The 26,381-nt window shown below is 48.5% G+C and overlaps 1 protein-coding gene across 3 annotated transcripts in view; it reads left to right on the top strand.

Annotated features, from left to right (window-relative positions):
- Positions 1 to 26,381, top strand: part of LOC130204525 (receptor tyrosine-protein kinase erbB-4-like) — a 167,316-nt gene that overhangs the window by 67,636 nt on the left and 73,299 nt on the right. For all 3 annotated transcript variants that reach the window (XM_056431310.1, XM_056431311.1, XM_056431309.1), the window contains exon 2: positions 16,561 to 16,712. In XM_056431310.1, the coding sequence (XP_056287285.1) occupies positions 16,561 to 16,712 (152 nt within the window). The remainder of the gene's footprint in view (positions 1 to 16,560; positions 16,713 to 26,381) is intronic.

Genomic DNA, 26,381 nt, shown 5'->3' with positions numbered 1-26,381 from the left:
GGGCTGGAAGGCCGTCGCGCTGTTTATCGTGTAATTAGCTGCTGCCGAAGTAAATCACGTGCTAATTTGAAGCGCCTTTCAATCTGCATCACACTGCATGTCACTCCGCGTGCCCTAAATCTGGTCTTCAACACCCGGGAGGGAGAGACGCTCTGGACGTGGCGACGGTTCTTTTTAGAAGGAAAAAGTCACTTCCGGCAGACGTGGAGTCGCCCGCGGGAAACGCCACGAACCCCACCGAAGATCTCGTCAAACTCAAGCAGACAGTTGGAGCGAGACCCAGGCTCCTCTCGCTCGCTGTCTCGGTTTTTCTCCTCCAAAGGTCACGGAGCGAGCGCGAGCACGTATCCGTCTCGGATGCGTTTCTCATCCTCGGCTCACCCCGCCGCACGTCGGGCCGGATGCTGCTCCGCTTGGTGGGTGACTTCTAATATAATTGCCTGCTTGGATGTGAGTAGAGTGTGTGAGTGAGTATGTGTGTGTGTGAACGGTAGTTCTGCTGAATAAAACTCTTTGTTTCACCTCTGCGGTGGTTACTTACCTCCAGATGTATTTGTTTCGTCGCTTTGTGCTCTGAATCTGCTCCACAACAGTGTGCCAATGAAGGTTTGGGTCAAAGTGTGTTGCCATGGCGCCGTAGATACCGCACCTCGTCTCCCGCCTCTTATGAACTTGTTGGCCTCGCACTCCGAACACGATCTGTGTTTCATCTCGACCAAAGGGGGTTTTAGTTGCAGAGTGCATTCTGGATGTTATCCACCATCGTTGTATTTCACCGCTGCTCCGCTCAGAAGTAGCACCACTTCTTTAGTTCTACTAAACCACGATCATATCCGGAGAAATTCACTACGCAGTCGTGTTTGCGTGAATCGGATATTGACACGTGTCCCGGGACTTTGGAAGTAAAACGAGGAGTCACTATTTCACAATATATCATACGAACCAGTGGTTTGGGTTCATATTTGCATCAGTAACAATTCAGAACAATAGATAAAGCCCTTTGAAGAAGATGTATTGCAGGAACGTTGTATTCGAATAGTTTGCTGTGTACCTATTAAACTGACGACTAAGTAAGAAGCAATTTGCAACACTACAACAAAACTTTATCGCAATGTTTGTGTTTCATTAAACAGTTTAAAGGAGGGGATTTAGTGAATTAACAATACAAGTGGTCTGACCTTCTCTAAGTGTATCTGCATCTTGTACTTCTTTTAATAACTTTGCAGCTCTGCATCACTGCATTGCGTAATAACTGTTATTATCATCGGGGATGCTTTCCCCAGCAGAAAGTAATAACCCATAGCCGCCCATTATTGCTATTCTTACTTTATTTTTATTTAATTTTTTTTGTTTTTTACCAGGGAATGTGGTGATGTGTAGTTCCCCCAATGAGTTCATGGTGATTTATATCTTACAGGGAGGGATGATAAGAGTTGATTTTTTTATATCGTATCTAGCTCACTCACTGCCCCCCCCCCCCCCCCCTCCCCAGATACCCAGGGAGGGGGCGGCGGAAGCGAGCGTGGGAGACGGTACACATTTCTCTTTTGAACTTCACAGGAGTGAGGTGCCGTCGAAACACTCCCAGGTGCAGGTTTTTCTTAGATGTGTGGAGGAAGGGCAGGGAGTTCAGAGAGAGAGAGGCAGGGAGGAAGAAAGAGAGAGGACAGGAGAAGGATGGAGAGGATGGAAGAGAGAAAAAAAAGTGCTGGCGAAAGGGAAAGAAAGTGAGGGCGAGTGCACAACAGAAAGAGTGGGAATGGATTTGTGTATCCTGCAGGGGGTGAAGCCACTTTCTATGTTTTGGTGGAAGTGGATTGATTTCCCCTTCGGTGACCTCTGTCTCACTCCGCTGTTACAAAGTGTGATACAAAAGTCTTTTAACTGGAGGTGGAATGGAAATACGCTGCATTCGGAAAACCGGCGATGAGTCCAAATGTTCCGCGGCGCCGTGCAGAACGGAGTCAGAAAGTTATCGGCCCCGCAGGTGTAGTCTTCGTGGAAGCGCCATCTTTATGATTACATGCCCGCCGAGCCCGATCCCCCAAACAAACGGGTCAAGTTTTTTGTGCATCTTCTGCATATCCGTTGTGCAAAATACGGAGCAAGAAGTTTAAAGTGAGTAGAAATGACCAAATATTCCTGTTTCCAGTCATATATCATATCACAGCTAGAATTTATTTATTTTTTCCAAAACAAGCCTTGGGAAGGCCGTTGATTTGAGTAAACTGAATAAAATCATCATTTGCATTACATTTTAATCAACCAAGTCTATTTTGAGTCACTGGTTTTCCTTGACTCGCCTACCACGTTCCCATTGGTCCTCCTTCCTCAGGTCAGGTCGGCACGTCGGATCAGTGAAACATAAAATTCAAAACACTCTTAGCCTTTTGACATTCCCTCACAGGGCTCCAGGAGTTAATCTGTCCTCTGTTGAATTAAAATTAACTTGACCTTCCCCTTCGCAGCCGGCGTGTTCCACTGAACCCTTTAAATGGCACGCGATCGGCCCGAGCGCTGTTTGCCTAAATGATACAAGCCGAGCCCCCCCCCCCCGAGGCTCGGATGCAAACACAAATTACCTTTTAAGAAGGGAAAGGGGGAGGCAACGCAGGTGAAGGTCGAAGCAGCTGTCGGGGATGGCGGGGGGGGGGGGAAAGGAAACGGAAAAATAAGCTGCGACGGAGCAGGCTCGGTGTAAATCTCGGAGCCGTAAAACTGGTTCTGTCTACACTGCCCACCCTCGTAAATCGGCATCTACCTATCCCCCCCCCCCGTCCTCACACATGCTTTACGACAAGAAGATCAGAGCTCTAAATGGTCGGAGGTGAGGGGGATCGTAAATCGGCAGAGATACTGCCGGGGGTTGGGGGGGGGCTTCAGGTTGACTCGACCGAAGACGAAAAAGTGAAGTTTGGCCTCCGCGGAACAAAGAGACACAAATTACACGTAAAAATACGACTTCTAGACGACATGCGTCATCCAGCTACCTTAATACACCTCCTGTCCTCTAGATAAGTCATCCGCCTTTCAAGTTGCGTCGCAATTAAGAAAAAATGGATTTCCTCAAAACCTTTGACATCCATGCCGTCCATATGTTGACACAGAAGCATCTGCTTAATTAAACATGAATTCACTGAAGTAACGGCGTCATTAGCGCGAATGGTTGTTTGTGTCAGCGCTCCGCGCGCGCCCGCGGCGTCTGTGCAGATGTGCCGTCACTTTAATTCGGGCTCCTCCTTTTGAAAAGCGCATTGAAATCATATCGACGGCTGTGGCTTTTCGACATCACCCGAGGATGTGATGAAAGGCGCCTTCAGAAACGAGGAACCGCCGCAATAAGGCCGGCATGCGAATCAAAACGCCGCGACTGTGAGAATCAACTTTGACTGAATTCCCCCCCCCCCCCCCACGCTTCATAATATTGATTTGCATGTGTGAGATGACACGCCTCCTGTCGTACTATCCTCTATTCTGGGACGCTTCGCCGAGATTCCGACGCTGCGCTCCTCTCCTCCAGAGGAGGGGATTCATTCACCTGCAGCGGCCGATTGTGCTCACGCAGACGGTTCTGTCACGTTTGCGAGACGCCATCTTTCATCCTTTTTATGGGGCCGTTCCATCAAAAACAGACAAACTCTCATATTCGTTTTTTAAGAATTATGACACAGCTCTTTCCACTTCTCCAGGCCTTGTGTTCAGGGTCGCCTTTGCATCCACGGAGGCAGTTTTTCAGGGGGCAGGCGGCCGTTGAAATGGACGAGTGGTTACGGGAAAAAAAAGTGTGTCGGAGTTTCTGGGAGCCTTTGAGAGCCTTGAAACAACCTCAAAAGCTTCGGTAAATGATTGGAAGGCATCGAAGGGGACTTTAAATGGGAAAACAAATTGTTATCAGAACTCGGACCTTGACTTGGCTTTCCGACCCTAAAAATGATTGTCCGGACAAACCACTCGCAGTTTGCAGTGCAGGACGTCTAACGACCCCGCCTTCCGCCACTTTAACCTCGTTTAAGTTTCAATCCCAAGGAGGTAATCCTTAATGGATGGAACGGCCTGCGACGCGCACTCAGGGGACTGAAGCATCAGCGGGGACAATACACACAAGTTTTGTCTTCTTGGAAAACACACACACACACACACGCAGAGTTATACACCATGCTCTTTCTTCTTCAGTTGCCGTGCTTCCACATTTGCTCCCGGATGCTCTCGTCTCTGTTCAAGCCTCACCACTCAGTTCTCACCTCGCCACCCATCCATCCGTCCATTAAATGTATTATGCGTGGCCTTCATCCTTCATCCCACCGCTCTCTTCCTCTTACTGAATCCGAATTTCCTACCGTGTGAAAATATCACATTTTCTTCCCTCAACATAAGTGTGTGTGTCCTGAACCAACCCCACCACCACCACCCACCAGGGCGGCGTGCACATCTCCCATCTTAATTTCCCTCACATTAACATCACACACACACTCAGACTTGTCGAACTTGGGTACAACCGCCGGAGATCGACACAGTTTGCGTGTTGTTGCCGCCTCTGCGTTCTCTTTCGGGGGGGGGGGCGGAGCGCGGTAATCATGCCGCAGCACCTCTGGCAAGGCTAATTAAACCGGCACATCTGTGCCTGATCCCGCATCTGGAGCAGGTGGCGGCGTCGCCTGCAGAACCGCTCCCTCCCGCTCACACGCCGCCGCCTCCGCCGCTACCTCGTTGCCGCGCGGATAAACAACGGCGGCCGCCGGGGCGCGTACTGACCACGGGCCTTTTGGCTTCTTTGGTTGTTTGATCGTTTAAAGTTTAGGGCGCGTGAACTTCTTAAAGTGGAATCCCAGATTAAAAGTCTCATTGTGGGAGACGGGGGAGATTGGGGGGGGGGGTTCGGTACTGACGGTGCTGAATCAACGCCAGCAGGAACAGCAGGTGCATTTAATTGCAGCGCTCTCCTGGGCAAACGCAAAGAAAGACTTCGGTGTCTTTATTTTCACGCCTTCGTGATTGGGTAGGCCGTAATCTGGATTCCAACGTCCCACAATTCCCCCGCATCGCACGTTATTATTTCCTTCTCGCTGCTAAATCGTTCAGGGATTTTCGCATCACGATGACTTCCTGTTTGGGTCATTCTCGGTGACCCGCCAGCGTCCCTCGAGGCCCGGTGACGCGTTCGTAACGAGGAGCTCGCCGCGGCGTCGTCGCCCCGGCCTCTAGGAGGCGGCGGGAGCCCGTGGCCGCGTGCGACGGGGCCGACGGGTCCCGACTCCCGCTCTCGGGGAGCTGCCGGCATCCCCATCGCGATGCAGGCGGCGAGCGGCGTGGCGGGGTAAAAAAAACATTCGGCTGTTTATCATCGGATGCGTGTCGTTCCCGCGTTTTCTTTTTTTCCCCCGCGTATGCAAACAAGCGGCGGGCGATGCATGAAAAAAAAAAAAAAAACATAATGTTATTTTGCAACGCCTCAGGACCACACACACACACACACATACAAACACACTCAACCCGGTGAGTCCTCCGGGAGCCCCTGACAGCTCTGCGCTGAGCTTCCAATCCGTCTCGGGGAGCTCCAAACACCCAGTGCAATTACTCTTTCTTGCTGACTGCACCTGCACAACATAATTGAGAAGGCTACTGGGGGGGCTCCGTCACTTAAGGTAAAGATGTAAAAGAAAGAAAGAAAGTGCCCCGGCTCAGCTGCAGAACTGCAGCACGGTGGATATTGCACCTCAAATGGAGCGCGTGTCTGAGCTTGTTGGTGTGTGTGTGTGTGTGTGTGTGTACCGGAGGCCGGCGAGGCAAAGAGAATTATTATCCTCCCAAATAACTTTTGCGTTGACTATTCCCGCGACGGAGAAGACGTGAACTCTGTCTGTTCCGTCGAGATGGCTGAGATTATCAAATATTCATGCGCTGTCCGCCGGGTTTGAGTTTGTCTTTAAAGGTTGGAGACACAGTTTTAATGATCACAGATTTAATTAAGCGCCGGTGGTGCGACTCAGGCTGACTGGTGGAGGCCGGGGAATGTGGAGAATCCGCCAGTCGTACTTTAATGAAACCAGCGGCAGGTCTGTAATGAGGGCGTTTACTTTGGTCTTTTGTCTCGTTCGATATCTTGTGTGTGGGGAAGTTCCGGCGAAATGAAATCAAGTCCAACTATAACGTCTCTTTGTTCAAACGGTTCAAACGGGTCAGGAGCGTTAAACTCGTCTCCGGGGTGATCGGTCTGGAATCATAATTTTTTTTAGTGTTGCCGTTTCGACTTATCTGGAAAACTATTCTGAAGCTCGAGCTTCGAAACGGCGTCGACTGAGATGTCTCTGGCGTCCGTTGCAGTTCAGCTTTCTCTCGGTTCTAGTTCCAGAGACAGAGAAACGGGTTTGGTTCTCCAGAACTGGGCAGCGGGGAACCGAGCGACACACGATGGGTCCAAATCTTCTAATCTGGTGAAAAAAAGCGTTTTTGGTCGATAAACCACGAGGCAGATCATCGGGGATTAATGAATGAATAAGGAATTTGACTTGAAACACGCCCACTTTTGCAACACCCACAGATGAGTTGTCCTCCGTCTCACTGTTTTCTCGCATCCCTCCTTTCCTCTTCTCGCTCTCTCTTCTTTATGTCAAATCCCACCGCGGCGTAATAGACGGCGCCTCAGCCCTCGGTATCTCCTCGGAGGCAGACGCACCGAGTCGTGTGACGGGTGTCATCACTCTAAACGTGCCGTCACTTTTACGGTGGAAGTATTAGCAGGAAAACATTCCTCCGTTGTACTTTAAATTCCACCAGAACCGATTCCTGAATGGGGACAAAAAAAGAATAGTAAATTGACATGAATTCACACAAAAAAGTTACATTTGAAGGCTCCAGATCGTACATTTCTGGCATCTGAGACCAAACTTTAACTTATGTGACTGCAAGTGAAAAGCCACTTGAATTTCCTCTCACGAGGACAATATGTGTGTGTGTGTGTCTCCGGTCGGGAAATACACCGACTTCAAGTGCTTGTCTTTAAAAAATAAATAAAAATAAAAAGAGAGAATATTAAAGCCGGGGCCGCTTTCTCGCTCCGAGGCTCCACTTCATTAAACATCCCATAAGAGATGCGCCCGTGATGACTTCAGGTAAATGATTCCTTCGACGTCAAAGCGACTCATCACACAGCGACGTTTCCCTTTCACACTTTAACGTCGCCATTTAGAGGTTCATTTCATAACTCCGCCACCGAAGCGTCGGAAGCGATTATTAGCGTACGAGGTTGAGTGAGAGGGGGAGGGGTGGTGGGAGAGGGGGACATTGCAGTGTAAAAATGCACTTCATACACTAACTTTCATATTTAACTGCTACTTTTTTTGGAAACTTCTCACTCTTTCGGTTAGAAACGTACTTTTTGGATCCGTGGTGAGCTCCGCGGAGGGACGGCTGGTGGAATTATTCATCACCCCCCCCCCCCCCGATGAGCAATAACCATCCCTCAGTTAACGGGCAGAGCAATATAACCCATTTAATCTAATTATTATCGAACGCTTTTGATAGACACGGCGAAAAGGTCAGGGCAAGTTTTTCTTTTCTTCTTTTTTTGCTCACTCGGCCGAATGTGAACGCCGGATGAGTTGAAGGGAGCGAGGGGAAAAAGAGGATGGAGACGCACAAACATAGACGCGCAACGCACAAGTCCACCAAACACACAGAACCGGAGGAGAAAATCACACTTACGCACGCACAGGTTTTCCACAGGACTAAAAAAAACTGCTTCTTACACCCACTCGCATATCAGCGTCTCAAAAGACGTGCAGACACACACACTTATAAAACACACACACACACACACACAGAGAGAGATGGAGAGCTTCTTTTCCGTGCCTCTTCATGATCATTTCATTATGCGCCGCAGCTCTCGGTGTCAGCTCCCTCACGAGCTCGCAGGCCTTTGTGTGTCTCCTGCTCTTTTTGTTTGGCTTTTCTTCTCCTCGTCCGTTTGTCTTCGTTCTGCCGTCTGTGGAAGCTGCTACTTTTTTTATTTTTAATACAAAAGAAAAAGCTTTTGAAGGACGATAGAGAGGTATCATCGTTTTTTCTTTTTCTGTCTCCTTCTGCTTTATACAACTGGCTGGCTGTTCTCCCGAGGCGACTCGTGCGTGCTGAAAAGGCCAAATCGACGCCGTGAATGAACGCGGAATGAATGCGAGGACACGAGCGCACATATACGAGTGTGATGAGAGTAACGCGTCGTCGTGAAGCAACACATAAGAGCAGCGGGGCTTTATCAACCAACGCTGTTATGTAGAACGGAAGAATTGAAAACGACGTGCTGGGAAAACGAATACAAACGACACCATGATGCCCTCAATCCCCCCCATCCCTCCTCACCCTGTCATACCCACAATTCCTGACTCATCAGACACTATTGTCACGCACACACAGTCGGCGGTGCACCGGGCTAAATTATCGCCCCCTTTTTAATAAGGCTATGGATCGCTTGAGGAATGGCGCCGGCGCCACTGTTGATTATATTGAAAGCCCGTTGTTTTATATCCCGCGAATGTCAGAATTCTGCTATTTACATCCCTCAACTCGCCGCACGCCGGCGAATGGCTATTGATCTGGCGGGAGATAAATGGGAGCGACCGCGTGGAATTAAAAAACAAAAAAGACGAAGAAAAAAAAAGGGGGGTCGGGAGGAGGAAGTGAGGATTGCTTCGGAGCGAGAACATCGAGGAGGAGAGGAACATCGGGGGATGTGGACGCGAGACCCCACCTCTGTTGGGCGTCCATCTTGAGAGGCTCTGTAAACAAAATAGTTCCATATTTCGCTCCCGGCTTCGCTTTTTCAAGCAGTTTATTTCCCCGACGCACTGGGATTCAGCTCCCAGACGCGGCGCTCCGTTTGATGCCGTCGCCATGTCTTCAGGGCCCAGAGCCAGACTTGCAGCTCTCATTTTTATTCTTTTAAAGGAAAAGGAGAGAAGAAAAGAAAAAAACGCCGCCTCTCTTGTAGTTTTTTTTAGACATCAACAATCTGGGATGTTCAAAGCATCGCAGGAGTTTTTTTGTGTGTTTTTTTTACGTGAACGCGACGAACCGACGGCTTGGTCGAGGTTCTTATTTTTTTTCCGAGGGGATTTTAAGTCATCATCCTTTTTTATTTCCCGAGAATAACACGTCTGGCGGCCGCGTCTGCAGGTATTCTGAAGCCAAGAGCTTAGCTCGACACGAGGTCCGCTCGTAGCCGTTTCACACAATCTGTTGATCATTTTTTCCTGAACGGTTTCCAATCCGAAGACGTTCTTTGCGTCGCTGATTATTTTGTTGCGGATTTCTTTTTCCTGTCTCGCTGCTGAAATGTGAAAACAAACACACTGGTTTTTTACAACCCTTGAAAATCTGTGATAATCTCGAATATCCGTGATAACAATGCTTGACATCGAGCATTAATCAAAGCGCTGAAAACCTACCGGCGTGAAGTGACTTGATTAAATGTCCCCTTTGGCTCTGAGGAACTGAATCGGACACGTCGCACTATTTCCTGACTGATTGTAATTGTTCGCTTACGTTCTTTGATTATCTCGTAATGTAGTCATGTTTATTTTTACACGGTTGTTTAAACATGCAATTTGGAAATGACCCATTCTGCTTTCTGAAGTTGTGTTTGTCAGTTTTCTGTGTTTTCTGACATCTCACCGTAGAGTCGGTCGTATCCCGGCCCGTAACCATGGACGCATTTTATTTGTGTAATGCAGCGGTGGAACGGGGGGGGGTTGCGGAAAAAGTGAGGGATGGAGTAGAGGAGAAGAGGCACCAGAACCGGGCCGGGAGAGGAACAAGTGATCGAACAGCGAGGTCGGGGGAAGAATATAGGGGAAAGAAGAAAAAAAACTGGAAAATAGTGTGGAAAAAAAGAAATAAAAAGATGACAGGAATGGAATGAGGTGGGGGGGCGGGGGGAGTGAGGGGGAGGGAGGGAGGGAGGCCAGAGCACGGATTGATGAATGACATTTTTGATTCTCTCAGCAATAAAGTGTCTCCCCAGATGCAGGCTGTCTGGGTTTCGATGGAGGCCGTCACACTGGAGGGCTCATTTGCCTTTCAGTTGCTCATTACGTCCAACCCAAACTTATTTCCCACTAACCCCCCAACCCCCTCACACACATACACACACCCCTTCAGACTCGTAGTGTGTGTGTGTGTGTGTGTGTGCGTGCACTGTGTGTTTACACGCAGGACGTTTTCGTGACGATGTTGACGACCTCTGTGGCGCGTGGTGTGTGAGTTCCATTCTCTCTCTGACACGTCGCGTTCGTGACACCATTTTTACGGTAACTGCTGTTTGGAATAAGTAACGTTCGGGAATTGTGCACAACGTGGACACACACACACACACACACACACTGCATGCATCTTTAGACCGCCGTCGTCTCCTTTCTTCACTCTGGTACTGAAACACACCGGCCTCATGGCATTAATGTTCTCGAACCTTCCTTCATAATGACTTCTCCCATATGGTTCATACTAATATTCTGCTCGAAGCCAACTCACTAGAGCTGACACACACACACACACACACACACACATGCATGATCACAGGCAGCCCTTCTGTGCTACATTAACTACAAACCTCATTTCCCCACAAAGAGAAGCCACCGGCTGAAAATTGGCTAGGACGAGTCATTAAACCTGTGTTTGACACACACACACACACACACAGACACATCTGCTATACAAATGACCCGCCATCCCCCCCACCTGTGTCAGTGCAGCAGGTGATATCGCAGCGCCCGCTGAGAAATGATTGCCCATTTGATGGAGGAGGGCTGGATTCATGTACATTTGTGAATCTTGACACTCGGGCCTTTTGGGTGCGTTCCGTGACACACGCGTGATCATGGATGGGTACGGCGAAGGGAAGGGGACTCTGATGCGCGGGGGATGCCCCGTGAGAGAATCGGAAGCGGTGTGGTGGATGGAGGGAAATGACAGGAAGAGATGCAGACGGGTTAACGGAAAGGAGAAGGATCCAGATTATCAGTGAAGGACGAGGGGGGATGGGGGGGTGGAGTAGAGCTACAGGGTGGCAGTCGGTGAGCTCGGAGGGGAAGGGACCCTGCTGCGATGGGATTGATGGCCCCGGATCAGCCGCCCGGAGCTCTCTGGGAACATTTGAAGTTAAACTCCCGGGGAAGAGGGGACGTCCGAATACGCAAAAACTAAAGATCATTCCTCTCATATGTTCTGTCAGTGTGGACTCTGTGGTCCATGTCAGGGTATTTTTCCCTGTTTAGATTTTTTAAATGCCTCTATTTTTTTTTTCATTGAGTCATTGCGCAACATTTGGGTCTCGTCTTCAACCGGCACATCCGGGCCCTCTGATTGGCTGAGCAGGCTGGAACAGAAGTGATTCCAAAAGAGGAAGTCGGCGGACTTTGTGTTCTCCTCATTGAATAAGCTTCTTTAAAACACTTGTTGTTGGCCTTCTCCAACAGAGACACTCATGAAAAGGGCTTTTTGTAGTTGTTGTTGTTTTCCTGCACCAGCATCACGACTCAGAAGGCTTTTAGGGACGAGGATGAGGAGAGGAAGGCTGAGTCGCTTCAGGATTTCCTGTTTGCAAGAACGGAAACAAAATTAAAAGCTACACCTCTGTGTGTACTTCTTCAGCTTGCTTAGCAAAATTGTTTTGTTACGCTTCGCACAAAGTAGTTATTGTTTGTAAAAGTGGTAATCCATGCATACAGTCGGGATAAATAAACTGAGCACGGGCTGAATTCTCCAAATGTGAATATAATTGTTCCATGTAAAAGCTTAAAGGGCTCACACTGAGCCTGTATATGTGTTGACAGCAACAATGTATGACACATACACTGAGAAGTGCAGAAATATCAAAATTGAGATTCAATATTACCATTTTATGAACCAAGGGCAACCTGCTCGCCTCTAAAAGAGTGCTTTTATTTGACCTATCAGTCATTTTGAACGAGAAGGTTATTTTTTAAATGTATTTTTAATGGTTGGAATGAAACTTAATTTGATACACAGGAAGCTAACGTTAGAGCTGTAGCCTATAAGTTCTGTGGCTGCTTCGTCAGCCTCAGGACTGTGTGGGACATCTGAGGATGAGGAGGAGGATGATGACGATGATGATGATGATGGTGATTGATGAGCTGAAAAAAGGCTGGTAGGCCCAGTAATAACCATCCAGCACTGATGGGATCCAGGCTCCCGGCTGTTTGAAGCCGTGTGTGTGTTTATGTGTGTGTTTGTGTTTGTGTGTGAGATTAAGGGATGGATAGTGGCTTCTATCGGATGTAACTGCAGCTCGGTGTGGAGGAGTTTTCAGTCACACGCCGTAACTCCATGACTCAGGAAGATTCTGGGAGTTTTCGTACGTTTGAAGTGCTCGATCATCTTCCGCACTCATTGAGAGTGTGTGAGAACGTGTTATTACGAGAGAGAGAGAGAGAGAGAAGCGGCGAGGTAACCCGCCCGCCTCCGTCGCCTGGCTTCGCAAACGGGCCTCGATAGGAGAATCCAGCGTGAATACTGCATCTCTTTCTATTTATTTCACAATGCTCCCTTATTGTCGCTCGACGCCGTTCCAGAAAGAATGGCGTGTGACCGGATTAAGTTGTAATTCAATTTAGGGAGATTAAATTCAGCTAAAAGCGACACACTGGGTTATGGAGCTGAGAAGTTTCTCTTTTTATTTATTTTTATTCAATGCATGCCTACACACACACACACACACACACAAGCCTCACGGAGCCAGCGCACACGTACAATGCACACACTCCATCTGTGTTTGAAGTGGACCGGAAAACAATCGTCACTGGCCATAAAGTCTTTCTGTTCCTTATTGCTCATTATCTTTTCGTTATAAAAACGTGGACGCCGTGGAAGTGAAGGAGGCAAGTGAGCCGACGGGGACGGCGCCGAGGCTTTGGAGTCTGTTGTTTACACTGCTGGACTTCTGAGAACCACTTATTCTGTTGTGGGCTGCTCTGTTTTTATGTTTTTCTCTTTATTGGGTTCAATTCCCCTCTCCCCTGTAACCCTTTCCTTACTTTTTTTTATTTTTATCGGTGTTACTTGTAATTCTCGCTCATCTTTCGTGTGGAAAGTAGAACTGGATGACGTGAAGGCCGTCGTCGGACGTGTGCTGGAGGGTTACCTTTTGTTTGACTTCAGGTTCTACGTTTTATTCCCCTTTTTCTTTTCTTTCCCCCCAGATTTGAATTTCAAATAATTGAGCCGGATGAAAACGCAACCGTAGAGCTCCAACACACACACACACACACACACACATACTCAGCCTTTTGTCCTGAATGGCAGAGATCTGCTCCCCCACCTCACACACACACACACACACACCGGTGCTGTCAAGTGGACATGGCCCTGTGTCACCCGGTGCATTAACGGGGGGAAAAAGGCAACGGCTCAATACTTTGAGCCAGAGAGAGAGCGAAGAATGGAGGGAGGGCTGAGACCGAGGAATAGATGGCTAAGGGCAGAGCAAAAGGAAATTAAAAAGAGAGAGAGAGAAGGAGAAAGAGGGGAGAAAGAGGTAGAGCAGATGGACCCAGACACTTTCAAAATGAGCCCGGGGAAAAGTGCATTTACAGTAGAGCGTGTCAATATGAATGCTAATGCTCCCGCACGTCATTCACACTCTAAAACAAATACAAGATTGTCTCTCTCTCGCTCTTTCAATTCCATTCCCCTCGCCCTGCTTTGCCTTGCTTACTTACCCTGAAGGAGCGACATTTCTATCTGTGTCCCTGTGTGTGTGTGTGTGTGTCTGTGTGTGTGTGTGTGTGTGTGCTGCCGGCTGATATTGGCTTTTGAGAGTTGTTTTCCTCCTCGCTTTCCACCTCTCCCCTCTGATCTTCTATCAGCACACATACATGAACTCACGCGCACACCAGCGAGGAGGTTTCAATAACGCATTATTACAGACGCCCGCTAACCTTTCATATCCGCACACGGATCAGGATCTGCACACACACACACGCACACACGTTTATCGATCCGACCAATTTTAGATCCTCGCAGACTTCCTCGGAGTGTGTAGCCGCACTCGGATCATCTCATCTAATAAGTCATCTGTGTGTGGTCAGCAGATCTCATTTATCACCGCGGCTCCGGTCCCCACTCTGCCATTCTGTCCCACACCGACCAGGACACACAGCAATATGGAGGAGAGGGAGCGCACTCATCGTTGCCGAGCCAACGATCTATAGAGCAATATGGGAATTTATGAGCTCTCAATGTTGTTCAATAAAGGGGCAAGTTCAACTGTGCAACCGCCCATTGGTTCTTTTCCTCTTCTTGTTCTCTCTCTCTCTAGAATTCTTGTTCCGGGACAAATGCACAGCGGGTTTTATTTCAGGGACAAAAAAGGTGAAACGCCGACGAGGCTACTGCAAAATAATAAAATGATATCCGTAGCTATTTATGAAACTAAATATGTTGTATAATGAACTGTGACATCCATCCATTAAGCAATCAGCAACTTCTAGCTGTGTGTGTGTGTGTGTGTGTGTGTGTCTGTGTCCGTGTGTGTGTGTCCTCTGTAGCTCCAATCAGACGCAGCGGATTTATTTCTAAATCTTTAAATGTGCTGGACTTTGTGTCTCGATGTGTGTCCGGTGTTTGGGAGCTGCGGTGTGTTCAGGGTCCTCTCGGCATGCAGGAGCCCTGAGAGTGGAGCCGTTTGACATTGGAGGTATAGAATGGAGAATGTTGAAAGAGCAGCTGAAGGATAACCTGATAAAGACAGGGGGACCTGAAGTGTTCCTAACGGGGACCATAACTCCTCCCGATGAAGGACGGCGTGATGTGGCGTAAACTCCGAGGGAGGCGGTGAATACATAGATTTCATCAACATGAGCTACTTCTCAACACGCGATGCTGCATTCCTGGGCGGTTATCACTGTAACCACGAGAGGAAACTCTTGGAAAATTGCAACAATGCGTCGAGTTAAGTGTTAAAAAAACAAATAACGGATTTATAATATGCCCCCGCTGCCGCCGGCGGGCCGACCCGAGGCCCGCCTGTTCGGGGTTGAGCCGCCGACCAACTTTAATGAGCACTTTAATGACATGGAGCCAGACTCCATCGCGGAGCAGATGGCTGCGGGGCCGAGGCCGCGGCGGCTGATTGGCTGGCTGGTGGAAAAAGGGCTGGCGGGGACGGAGAGAGAGTGGTTGATGGGCGGTAACTAATTACAGTGGTGGCTTCCGCGTTAGTCGATTGCTATGCAGACAAACACACAACGATTTAAAGGATCTACACGTTTAAATGTTGGCATTTTCATGATTGTTGTTGTTGTTGTGTGTGAGGCTACACACTCCTACTTTCTAATTGCCTGGCCTTCCCCGCACAACAACAGAGCCGTTTCCACTCACTGTGTCACACCTTCAAAGTCTCGTAATCTCCTCGGCCGAGTAAAGTCTCCAAGTGAAACCCTCGGTAAAGGTCAACTCGTGCAATTTGAATATCGTTGATTAAACGGTGCGCCGGTGCCGGAGCTCGACTGTAGGTCACCGCCTCGGAGAAATGATATCCACCCCTTCTCACCCCACTTGTCCCTCCCACCGTCTCGACGCCCGCAGCGCCCTCATTGTCACGGCTGCACTTGACGTAATCTCCCGACCTGTTCTTTCTCCGCCAATATTCCCTCTGTCCTTCAACCCGCCCCCCTGTGTGTGTGTGTAATCCTAAATGTCTCCTCTGCCCTTCTTCTCTGATTCGTTATTCTCCATCTCACTGATTCTACTATTTCTTCCGAGGCTGCGCTGTCCAGCGGTCGGTGAACCGTGCGTCCACGCTCTGATGTTTTACTTCAAACCTTTAGGTGGTGCGCTGGAAGAATTAGAGTTTTCTTTTCCGAATCACCCCGAAGAAAAGAGTGTCGTCGCTTCACACGGGTCAGCTGGCTGGCCTTTAAGGAGCAAGCAGCCACTGTGTGGTCGTCTGCGCTGGCATTTCAATTTGAATGGCTGCTGTGGTCACGATGGCCTGAAAGACGCCGATGTTTACTTTTATTACCTTCGCATTGGAAATGCGGAAGGTAATGTTTTGATCGCCGTGTATTTGTGTGCGTGCGTGCGTGTTATTCTCATAAGTCAAAAAGTATTAAACCGAATCGCATGAAATTTGGTGGGATGATTGTTCATTATCCGGGGACCAATTGATTAGATCTTGGGCTCGATCGGGTCAAAGGTCAAGGTCATGAAAAGGTCAAAATATTCTTGAATCGCATGAAATTCGGTGGGATGATTGGTGATTATCCGGGGACCATTTGATTCGATTTTGGGATCGATCGGGTCAAAGGTCAAGAAAAGGTCAATCTTCTTTTTACAATAGCACGGTCAATTTCTATCCAATTGGCATGCAACTAATGCCAACATTTTCATAATTCAATGTCCAATCTTGTGATATGCGAAGGTATGCGCTCTACCGAGTGCCCGTCCTAGTTACATTTTAATTTGATATATTTACGCTCGTCCCGCTGCTGTCCTCGCATGCCACGAGTCGCCTTCTGAAGTGACGCTAACATCTCCGTCCTCTGTCTCCAGTTTGTCCCGGCACGGCGAACAAGCTGAGCACCCTGTCCGACCTGGATCAGCAGTACCGCACCCTGAAGAAGCTCTACGAGAACTGCGAGGTCGTCATGGGCAACCTGGAGATCACCAGCATCGATCGCAACCGCAACCTCTCCTTCCTCAAGGTACGAACGGCCGGCCGTGTGTTTGCTCTCGCCGGTCATAATCACGGGCGGTCATTTCAGCGCCGTGGACAGAGGCCCCGCCCCTCAGTCGCTGTTTTCTAGAGGGAACACATATACTTCAGCACCATGGACAGAGACAACAGTCTAGAGCACAACCCACCACGTACTATATGGTCACATCCTGTACCTGCCACCAGGCACTGCATCCCCCCCCCCTACCCCACCCCCCACCCGCTGTTTAATGAAGTGAGGTGCAGTCTAATTACTGGGCCAGTACTATCAAATGAATATCATAAACAGTCCCATTAGGCCTAGCATCATTAGGGAAACAATTAGGCATCTGGGGGGATTGTTAAGTGAATGCGTGTGTGTGTGTGTGGGGGGGGGGGGGGAGGGTCAGGATTCGGGAGTCATGTGGTTGCCGAGGAAACCACGCTCTTGCTCACGAGAAAACCGAGAGACCCGACTGCTCGCTCAAGCTGGGAGCGCTCCGCCGTGATGGTTTGATGTTTCAATTTCAGGGACAAACCTTTTTTCATTCCGGGTGATTCTCAAAGAACTACATTATGAAAACCTAAAACCCCAATTATAATCAGCTCTGAAAAATAGGGACGTGAAATTGAATTCGCAGGCACCTAGTTATTCACGTACCTTAATTTGACCACTTTGAAGCCGTAATTGTGTAAAAGCTTCTTCTTTATTTAATCCCTGCTGCAGCTATATTGTATTTTTGTCTGCAACGTAATGCGACACACACACACACACACACACACACACACAGTGGGTCATGTAAAGTTCAACGGCAGCGTTGCACACACATCTTCGACGCTCTTCTCCAGATACACCAGGTAGACGCATACATTCCGAGCTGGCTGGGGACGGCGGAGGAGACGTGAAGTGCTCTCGACACAAAAGCAGGCCGCCTGGGAGGTGCGTACAGTGTACGTGTGGATGGGAAGGAGTGAGGATAGAGAGAAGGAGGAGGGGAGGCGATGGGGCGGGGAGCAGCGGCAGAAGAAGAAGAAGAAGAAGAGCTGGAGGGTTGTCGCTTTTATGGCAGGCGAAAAACAGCTGCTGTGCCAAAATTACAATGTTTAGCTGCCGTGCCGCAGGCTGTGTGTTTGTGCCTGCATAGATTTGTGTGTACAAGGGCGAGGGCGCGCACACACAGGAGGACTTTTGCCTGGTGAGATGCTGCCAGTTAGATGGATGAGATGGATGGATGAGATGGATGGATGAGATGGATGGATGAGATGGCTCCGCAGCCTCCTCAGCTCCAGCTTTCTTCCAAAGCCCAAGTCTCTGACTCTGTTATTCTCTGCCCGCCTCCAGCGCAGTGCTAGAGCACCAGAGGTGTGATGCATTTGGTTTTTTTGCAGCCCGGTCTGACACCCGTCTGGTTCAATTGATACTCTCAAACACATCGGAGCGTTTGTTTCATCCAGCTTTGAGGGCCACACGGGTGGAGCTCGCTCCGCCGGGTCACCGTAGAGCAAGTCTTCCTGTCAGGTTGCATTATTGAACCACATTCTGACCCCGAGTTGAGCGGCGCTGCTCGAGGCTTTCCTTTGACACGTACACAAATGTATATTATCTGTACATGTACACTATTTAAATTGAATTAACACACAGGCAGAGGTCAGAGGTCACTGAGAAGGAGTCCTCAATCTCCCTTCCATTCGACCCAGGCGATTGAACAGTTGTTAAATCTGTTCAGGGCTCCTCAGGAGTACTTTAGGTTGAGAGATTAAATCTGCTTGTGAATGCAGACACAGGTGTGTGAAGGGCATCACCCCCCCCCCCCCTTTCCCTCTGTCTGCTTTGCTGGACGGCTCCCGTGGCCAGTATCTGTCCGTCACTCAGAGTGACCTATTTTCCCTCGAAGTGATGGGGGGAGCCGTGCCAAGTGGCCCACAAGCGGCTCATGATGTCACCGAGGCTGAAGGACTCTTCATTAAAGCCGGATCAATCCGCCGGGCGAGCGCCGCAAAACCAACATGGCACGATGCCAGGGCTGCAGCTGGTCGACCGTCCAGGAGACACGTCTCAAACCTCCACGCCAGGGGAATCCATCACACACACACACACACACACACACGCAAGCGGCCTCGCGAAATAGAGATGAACGCCGTGGTGTATACTCTGCGTCGACATGAAGGCAGAGGCACTCTTTACAGAGCTTATCTCCAGCAAACACCAGCCAGGAGAGACGGGAGAGAAAAGAGAGACGCCGCTTCTTTCTTCTTTTTATTTGTTTTTTATCAAGCGCTCACTTCCGACACTCTGTCGCTCTATTCTTTTCGAAAGAGGGAAAACGTGGCTCCGCAAGTTCAGCTCTGCACAGCCAACCGGCTGAGATCGGGGGTTTAAAAAAAGAAAGAAAAACGAGACTCCTCGGCAACCCCCGATCTCCTTAAGCTGTCGTTCAACTGCAAGCTCAGCTACTCACAAAGCATCCTCAGAAATCTGCTGTGGAGGCACGAACCCCCTCCCCCACCCCCCCCCCCTAGCAGCGTAGATGTTGCAGCGGTGCCGAATCAAAAATGAGTTTACAGGATGCACTCACGCAGGGTGACGGTTGCTCATCTGGGAGTGGAGACGTTCATCTATATTACGGCGAAACTTTTCATCCACGACTCCATCGGCTTTGCGGCGCACTCTTTTTTTCATCTTCTACTCCGTCCTTGCTCTAACCTGCAAGGATCATCGTGTTCGTCGGAGATTGCCGCCTCTCCGGGTGTCATCATTCAGCACTCATCCAGTCGCTCCTCTCTCTGTCTCAGAGTGCGACTCCGAGTCCGTGCCATTAATTTACTGCCAGGCAGTCATTCGGACTCCTCTCTGTCACGCGTGTTCCACCGTGTCTGCCCTTCAGGGGGATTATTTCCACTCTCCACTCTTGAATGAAATGCATATATATGGTTTTCTAACTCTGTATGGAGGCACATGATTTCAAACCCCACGACTTCAAACGCCTCCGGGAGGATTTGCGCCGACATTAGCGTCCGGCCTCTTTCGATGCTCTGGCGCCTGAATCCCCGCAACAACCTGGAGGAAGTGGACTGGAGGCGGTTGTGGCAGCAAATTAAGCCCCGTGGTTTTGGTTGTTCCGAGAACGTCCCCGAGGTGGACTAGCGGAACTAGGAACCCTATTAACGTGCACACTAAACAGTCCCCTAACAGCCCCGTGGTCACATACTTTTAGCCATGAAGTGTACTGGAAAGTTCTGTTTTTAAAGTGTTATTGTTTTTGCGTGTTTCCGATGTGATTAATCCGAGTCGGTTCCCGTGTGGCGAATCTGAGCTCGTCTCCCCGTCGCCCTGACGAAGAGCATGATGTCGAGGACAAGTCCGGCAGATAGGTCAAGTGCTCCTCGTCTCCTCCTCTCTCTCTGTTCCTGCTCTCCAAAAAAATGTGCCGCGCTTTTTGCGCTCCACGCGGCACAATAGCCATCGCCATGGCCTCTTCAAAACTAATGACACCGTGATGCCGGGCGGCGGGTGGAGGGGGGGGGGGGGGGGTGCGTGCGAATCATACCGTTTCATTAGCCTCTGAACCAGCTGAGGAGCTTGTAAAAGGTTAGGACTGTCGCCTGGAACGCGAGGCTGTTAGCGCCTCGCGGGCGTCCGCCAGCGTCTGCATAATTACAGCTCTTAACGTCGGGGGAATTAGCACCCTGCTCGCTGCAGCCAGCACCCTGCCAGATCACAGCGGCGCGACGCTGATGGATCTCATATCCCGGTAATTGTGGGGTAATGGAGGTGTCCAAGTCCCGAGAGAGGAAATACTTCACTTGGTTCCGTTTGTTGTTCTTTGGGTTTTTAACGAGCAGCTGAGTTATTCGTTAACCAGAAGGGAAAAGTGTGTTTATTAGAGACTGCTTAGAGCATTAAACCAGAGAAAGAAATATAAACGATTTGGCAGAAATAGGACTTAATCAGTACCGTTGCTCTCCAAGCATATTTATTTATAAGGCTAATGAAATATATATGTGTGGATATGTTTGCAATATTCTTCTCGTGAAAAAGAATGTCGGGGAAAAAAAAGAAGAAAAGACATTGCACCAAAATCCCAGAGATTTCTGCTGAGCTACAACGTGTGTGTGCGTGTGTGTGTTTGTGTCTGTGTGTGTGTGTGTGTGTGTGTGCGCGTGTGTGTGTTGGTGCAAACTCCATCTTCCACCCTCTTGCCTCAAGCCATACAGAGGCAAAAAACAAATGACCTAAAACATCCGGATGGCTGACAGGTGAACCCAGACGGATCCGTCACCCGCCCCCCGCCCCCCCCCACACACACACACACAAAAGGACCGGACTCCTTGCACAGTTTGGATGTTGGGGGGCCTTCTGGCCTCAGGGGGGCTGGTTCCTGCTCGTTACTGGGCTCCTGGGTGTCTCTGCGGCTCCATCGGACATCGGCTGTGCCCGATGCACACACTCACACTCACACACACTCGTACAGCACATATCATGTCACAGTTTGCGTGCCGCTTCTTTACTCCGCTGGCCTGATGAAAGCAGACACGGAGCAGAGCCGAGGTCTCGGAGGTGAAATTAAAGCCTCGCTGCCTCCGCGACGCGTGAGGGGGGGGGGGGGGAGTGATTACCGTTAAATTAAAAGGTACGACCATAAAAGCGCGCCCGCGGACGAACCCTCGCAATTCATCAAAAGTGTTCCCACGGCGCCTCTTTTGCTTATCAAATTGTAAAATATTGTCCGTGACACCGGCGTAACGGGGGCGTAATTAATGCACTAAATCAATTCAGAATCACTCTGCCCGCCGGAGTGGCCCTGCTGGGCCGCCGTCATTATCACGACTTATGGCGGCAGATGCGCGGGGCCGAAGCGCTCGCCGTGTCTTTTCTTTCCCTCCTCTACAACCAGTTAGTTTCTCGCTCTCTCTGAGTTCCTGTCTCAGGTCATTTATTTGTTTGTTTTTATCAGTGAGCGCTATTTAAAAAACGTCCTGAAATTATACCGCGGCATTTGCAAACGTTTAAACGACAAACACGGATGTCCCTTTAGAGAGAGTCTATATATTTAAACTGGTGTTACTCCACATTCTCCGTCCATTATTGTGAATTGAATATCAAATTATGATTACAATGTGCTGGTCAAAGGTCACTGTGACCTCAGAGGAAACATGTTTGGTCATAACTCAAGAATCCATTTGCTAATTTCGGCAAATTTCCCCACAAATGTCGACGAGGATGACCTGGACTGCACGCACGTGGATGTGAAGTGTCTCTTGACCAGTCGTGCGAGGCGTATTTCTCGTTGTGTTTTCCTCCTTTCATATCTGAGGATGACAGAAACGTTGTTATTGTTTTAAAGGTTATTTACTCCCACACGACTGAGAGCCCTTCAGGTTCAAATCTCACCATACGCCAAAGCTCTTATCTCATGTTGTAATAAAAATAAAACGTATATATTAGAAACATCTAACGGCATGTTTAAAAGATTTATTTTATGTTCAAAGGCAACATCAAAAGGATTTACTGTTGTGTTGATAAAGTCTGAATTTTTAACTAATTTCACCTCAAAGGAGTCGTATAAAAAAGATCTTATCTGAAATCCACAAAACTGGGAAATACAAACTCATTGTTATGGTTGTCATGGCGACAACGACCAGCAACCTGCGTCCTCTAAATACCAATGTCAATAAGAGACGCAAACATCCAGGAAAGCTGGGAAACTCTACGACTCCTTCCACAGAGAAGCGGAGAATAAACTATGTCTTCATTTGATTTTGTGACTCATTGATTTCTACGATTTCTTGCGGTTGAATCCAACAAACGTCCAACGTCCTCATTTCTGTCGAAATCTCCATCTTGCTTTTCATAAAAAGTCTTTATTTCCCTAAACAAGTGGGAGGAGAAGAGTTTCTGTGAGATGAATTAAGTGTCTGTTTTCTTCGCGATACCACAGCGGCCTCTCTTATCATGTCTCATGCGTCTCTAAACAAAGCCGAGAACCAGTCGGCTCATCAATAACTCATCATTACTTTGCATCATCGAGATATTTTGGTGCAAATCTTACAAATGGAAAAAAATCCCCACGGGGAATTGCAAACCCCCCCCCCCCCAAAAAAAGTGCTTCACCGCAATCCGACATTCGAATGCAGTTTACGCGTCGTAATAACGATCCAATAACGCACATCGCGCATCACGATACCACAAAGCACGGCTCTCAAGTTTTGAAGACAGGCAAGAGTGACATTCGGGGGGCCGACCCACCGGGCGGTGATTCCCAGTCCGCTCCATTGTTGTCCTCTCGGCTCCTTCAGCGCTTCTCATTGGACTTGGCGTCGTGCCGCTAACCGCCATTTAAATGTCCTCCCAGTGCAGCCGTAAGAGACACTTGTGCGAGCGCCCCCCCCCCCCCCTCCCCTCTTGGCACCCTTTCACTTTTTAGAAGAAATGCATTTTAGCGGATGGATTAATTAACGGGTGTGTGTGTGTGTGTAAATTGTTTCTTCCGACGCCTTTTTAAATATCTGCCTCTCGCAGCTGGCTGAGGAGCCGACGCCGGCTCCGGTTTGCCGAGTGGAGGCAGCAGATTGACATTTGCACCGTGCGTGTGTGTGTGTGTGTGTGTGTGTGTGTGTGTGTGTGTGTGTGAGCGCACGTCCGCGTCCGCGTGTGTACGATACTTACGCATCGCGCCACACATGATGTCTTTGTCATCCTGTCTCCGTGGGTTTTTTTCTTTCCCTCTTTCAGCTCGCCTTAGTGCTCGTGTGATTGACTGACCCTTTGTTCGAGTTTGTGTGAACATTCTGCCACTTTTTCTACTTTTAGAAGAGGAACAAAAAAAATAAAGAACAAGGAGAGTGCACACGCAAAAATGAAAACAAGTTGAAAGGGATGTTTTGCGAGAGACGACTTTGAATGGAAAGCGTCCGGAAGTCCGTGTTTGAGGAGGGTTCTGTCAATCCGGGGCCCTGTTGGTGCCGTCCGCTCGGCCTGGAATCTCTCAGGAAAATGAGATATGTTCTGAAGGGAATCTGTCGGCTGCAGATATTTAGCAGATAATCATCACACAATGAGACACTGGCAGTCACTTTACATGTTATTCCACTGCGGTTGCTGTCAAGTCCACGGCCTTTAATTGTGACGCCCTGCTCAGTGTCTCCCAGGGTGTCTGAATTGTTCACGACCTTCACCTGCCCTCAGCCTCACTCCTCTGTCTCCTAAACATTCTCCCAGTCCTTCCCTTGTCCATTTGTTCATTCATCCCTGTATTTGTGACCCGAGGTCGATTCCTGTCTTCGTTCCTGTCGTAGATTCCAAGTGTTTAGTTTAGTTTTGTAAAGTTGCGTCAAGTTGAACCTTTTTCTCAAGTACAGAGAGTTTACCTGGAGTATTGCCTGCTTCCTCCGCACCTGAGGCTCTTGTGACATTCGGGACATTATCATCACCCACTGTATCGTATATTCGAGAGATATGCATGCAGATAGAAGATCTCCTCTACTCCTCATCTGGTACTTCCGAGGTATCCGATGCTTTTCCCTCTCACTCTGCACACCGCTCTACTGCTCGATGCCAACGGTGTGAAAAGCACTTCTCTTTATTTCAGAAGAAAAAATCTCACGGCAAAGTTTAAAAAAAACTTTATTTTACAGCTAATATTACACGTTAGTGCTGTTGTATATTTCTTTGCACGGCGGCTTTTTGCTCTCTGTGCTCCTCGTGCAGCTAGGATCGCAACCAAAAAGCCCGAGAGCTGAACAGAACCGAGAACTGCAGACTTATATCACTTCAATATATTATTGAGAGAGAAGCCACAGACCAGCCAGGAAACAAAGGATTTCATATATATTTCAAATTTAAAAACGTTGGGACCAGAAATGAACTAAATAAAGCAAAGTGTAATATTTATGTGAGGACATTTGGTATGTAGTTCAGGATTATACATGTTTTATATTACTTTTTATTTTGCCCCAAGCATTTAGGATCTTCCTTAAGGCCTTTCACACACTACAATAAATATATATATATAGAGAGATTTTTTTTCATTCCAACTGCATTCCTGAACATGGATAGAATAGAAGTCTCTGGGAAGTGGAGGGAATATTCAAAGGACTGAAGTGTGTGGGAAAACGTATGTGCCTATGAATGAAGCTCTAAGAGGACAAACGCCCCCGGCTGCCACGACGATGAGCTTCATCCCCCTCCGGAAAAAAAGGACATTATTTCATTATTTTCTGTAATTGCTGATGGGCTCGGATACCATCGCACACGCACAGGCTGGGAAGCAGAAACCACTTGGCTGAAGACGTCGCGTTTTAGAGAGGTGCCTCTTGTGAGAGAAAGTATGATGTATGTCCTTGTTGACCTTTTTTTTTTTTTTAACACAATCATTATCTGTCTCTTCTGTTTTCCACACATCCACTGTTTTCCACTCCGGGAATTCAAACGCATTTGTCGTCTCTCCCGTTGCCGTGAATTGATTATCCGAGTAAAGTCTCGCATCGTCTCCCGACGGCTGCGTGCCCCCGATCATCAATCACTCGGAAAGGGCCGTTAAGCACCTTTTCATCCCCGGATGAGGGGACTGGCGTTGGACCTCGGAGGGCCACTCGGCTCCACCTTTCTCCTGCTGCGCTCCCTGGAGTCGTCGAGGAGGACCCCACCCTCGATGCAGCAGATTGTCTCTCCCTCCCCCCCCCCCCTCGCTTCAGGGACCCTGACAGCTCTTCAAAATCTCTGTCCTAAACTGGGATGAGCATGAAAAATGAGGGGCTTAACGATGAGATACAGGAGCTAGGTGCTCTAAGAGATAACATGGCGCTCTCTCTCTCTTTTCCCCCACTGTAGCTCGTGTCAAGCGAGCAGGAGCCAGCCCGTGGCTGACATGCACGAGCTTTGTCACATAACTGCATTATGGAGGGTCCCCAAAGGCTACAGCATAATGCCATACACCACGGTTGCTGAGATGCTACAACAGCCCTGCCTCATGAGTTATGTATCAGTGTTGTTGTTGTTGTTTTTTACCGCGGCTTAAGGATTAGATACTGTGCCACGCTGTCACTGTCTGAGTTTTGCCTGCTAATGTGCGGCAAACTTCCCCCCCCCCTTGGTAATTTTGATTTCAGAGTCAAAGTCTTTACTGTAAATGTGTCTTGACAACGGAGACGCCTCACGGACGCCGCTCGTGAAACGGGCTCATATGAGATTGTCGGGCTGTCCAAGGCAATAAATATCAGCGCCGAGAAGCCAGAAGCACAGCTGCTGCTGGAGGCCCATCTCACACACACACACACACACACACACACACACACACACACACACACACACACATCACTTTGTCATCCCAAAGTCATTGTCAATGCTCGCTGGCAGTATTGAAACTGAAATATGTCAGTGTTTGTATCTCACTCTGAAAACTTTCAACATTTCCAGTGGCAACCTGGTTAATTTTAATTCAACATAAGAAAAACAATGTTATAAATATATATATATATATACATACATACACATACATATTGGATATCTATATATATAGATATACAGTATATATTTTTATATATATGTATATATATATAGATATATATAAACAATTGAATGTATATATACATACATTAAATATATATATATATATATATAACCCATGTTTTTAATAGCATTCATACATGCTATAAATCAATGCTTAAAATGCAATTATTG

The sequence above is a fragment of the Pseudoliparis swirei genome, chromosome 14 (assembly GCF_029220125.1).
Source record: "Pseudoliparis swirei isolate HS2019 ecotype Mariana Trench chromosome 14, NWPU_hadal_v1, whole genome shotgun sequence".
NCBI lineage: Eukaryota > Metazoa > Chordata > Actinopteri > Perciformes > Liparidae > Pseudoliparis > Pseudoliparis swirei.
The sequence above is the reverse complement of the archived record's forward strand: the minus strand, read 5'-3'. Positions and strand labels throughout refer to the sequence as shown.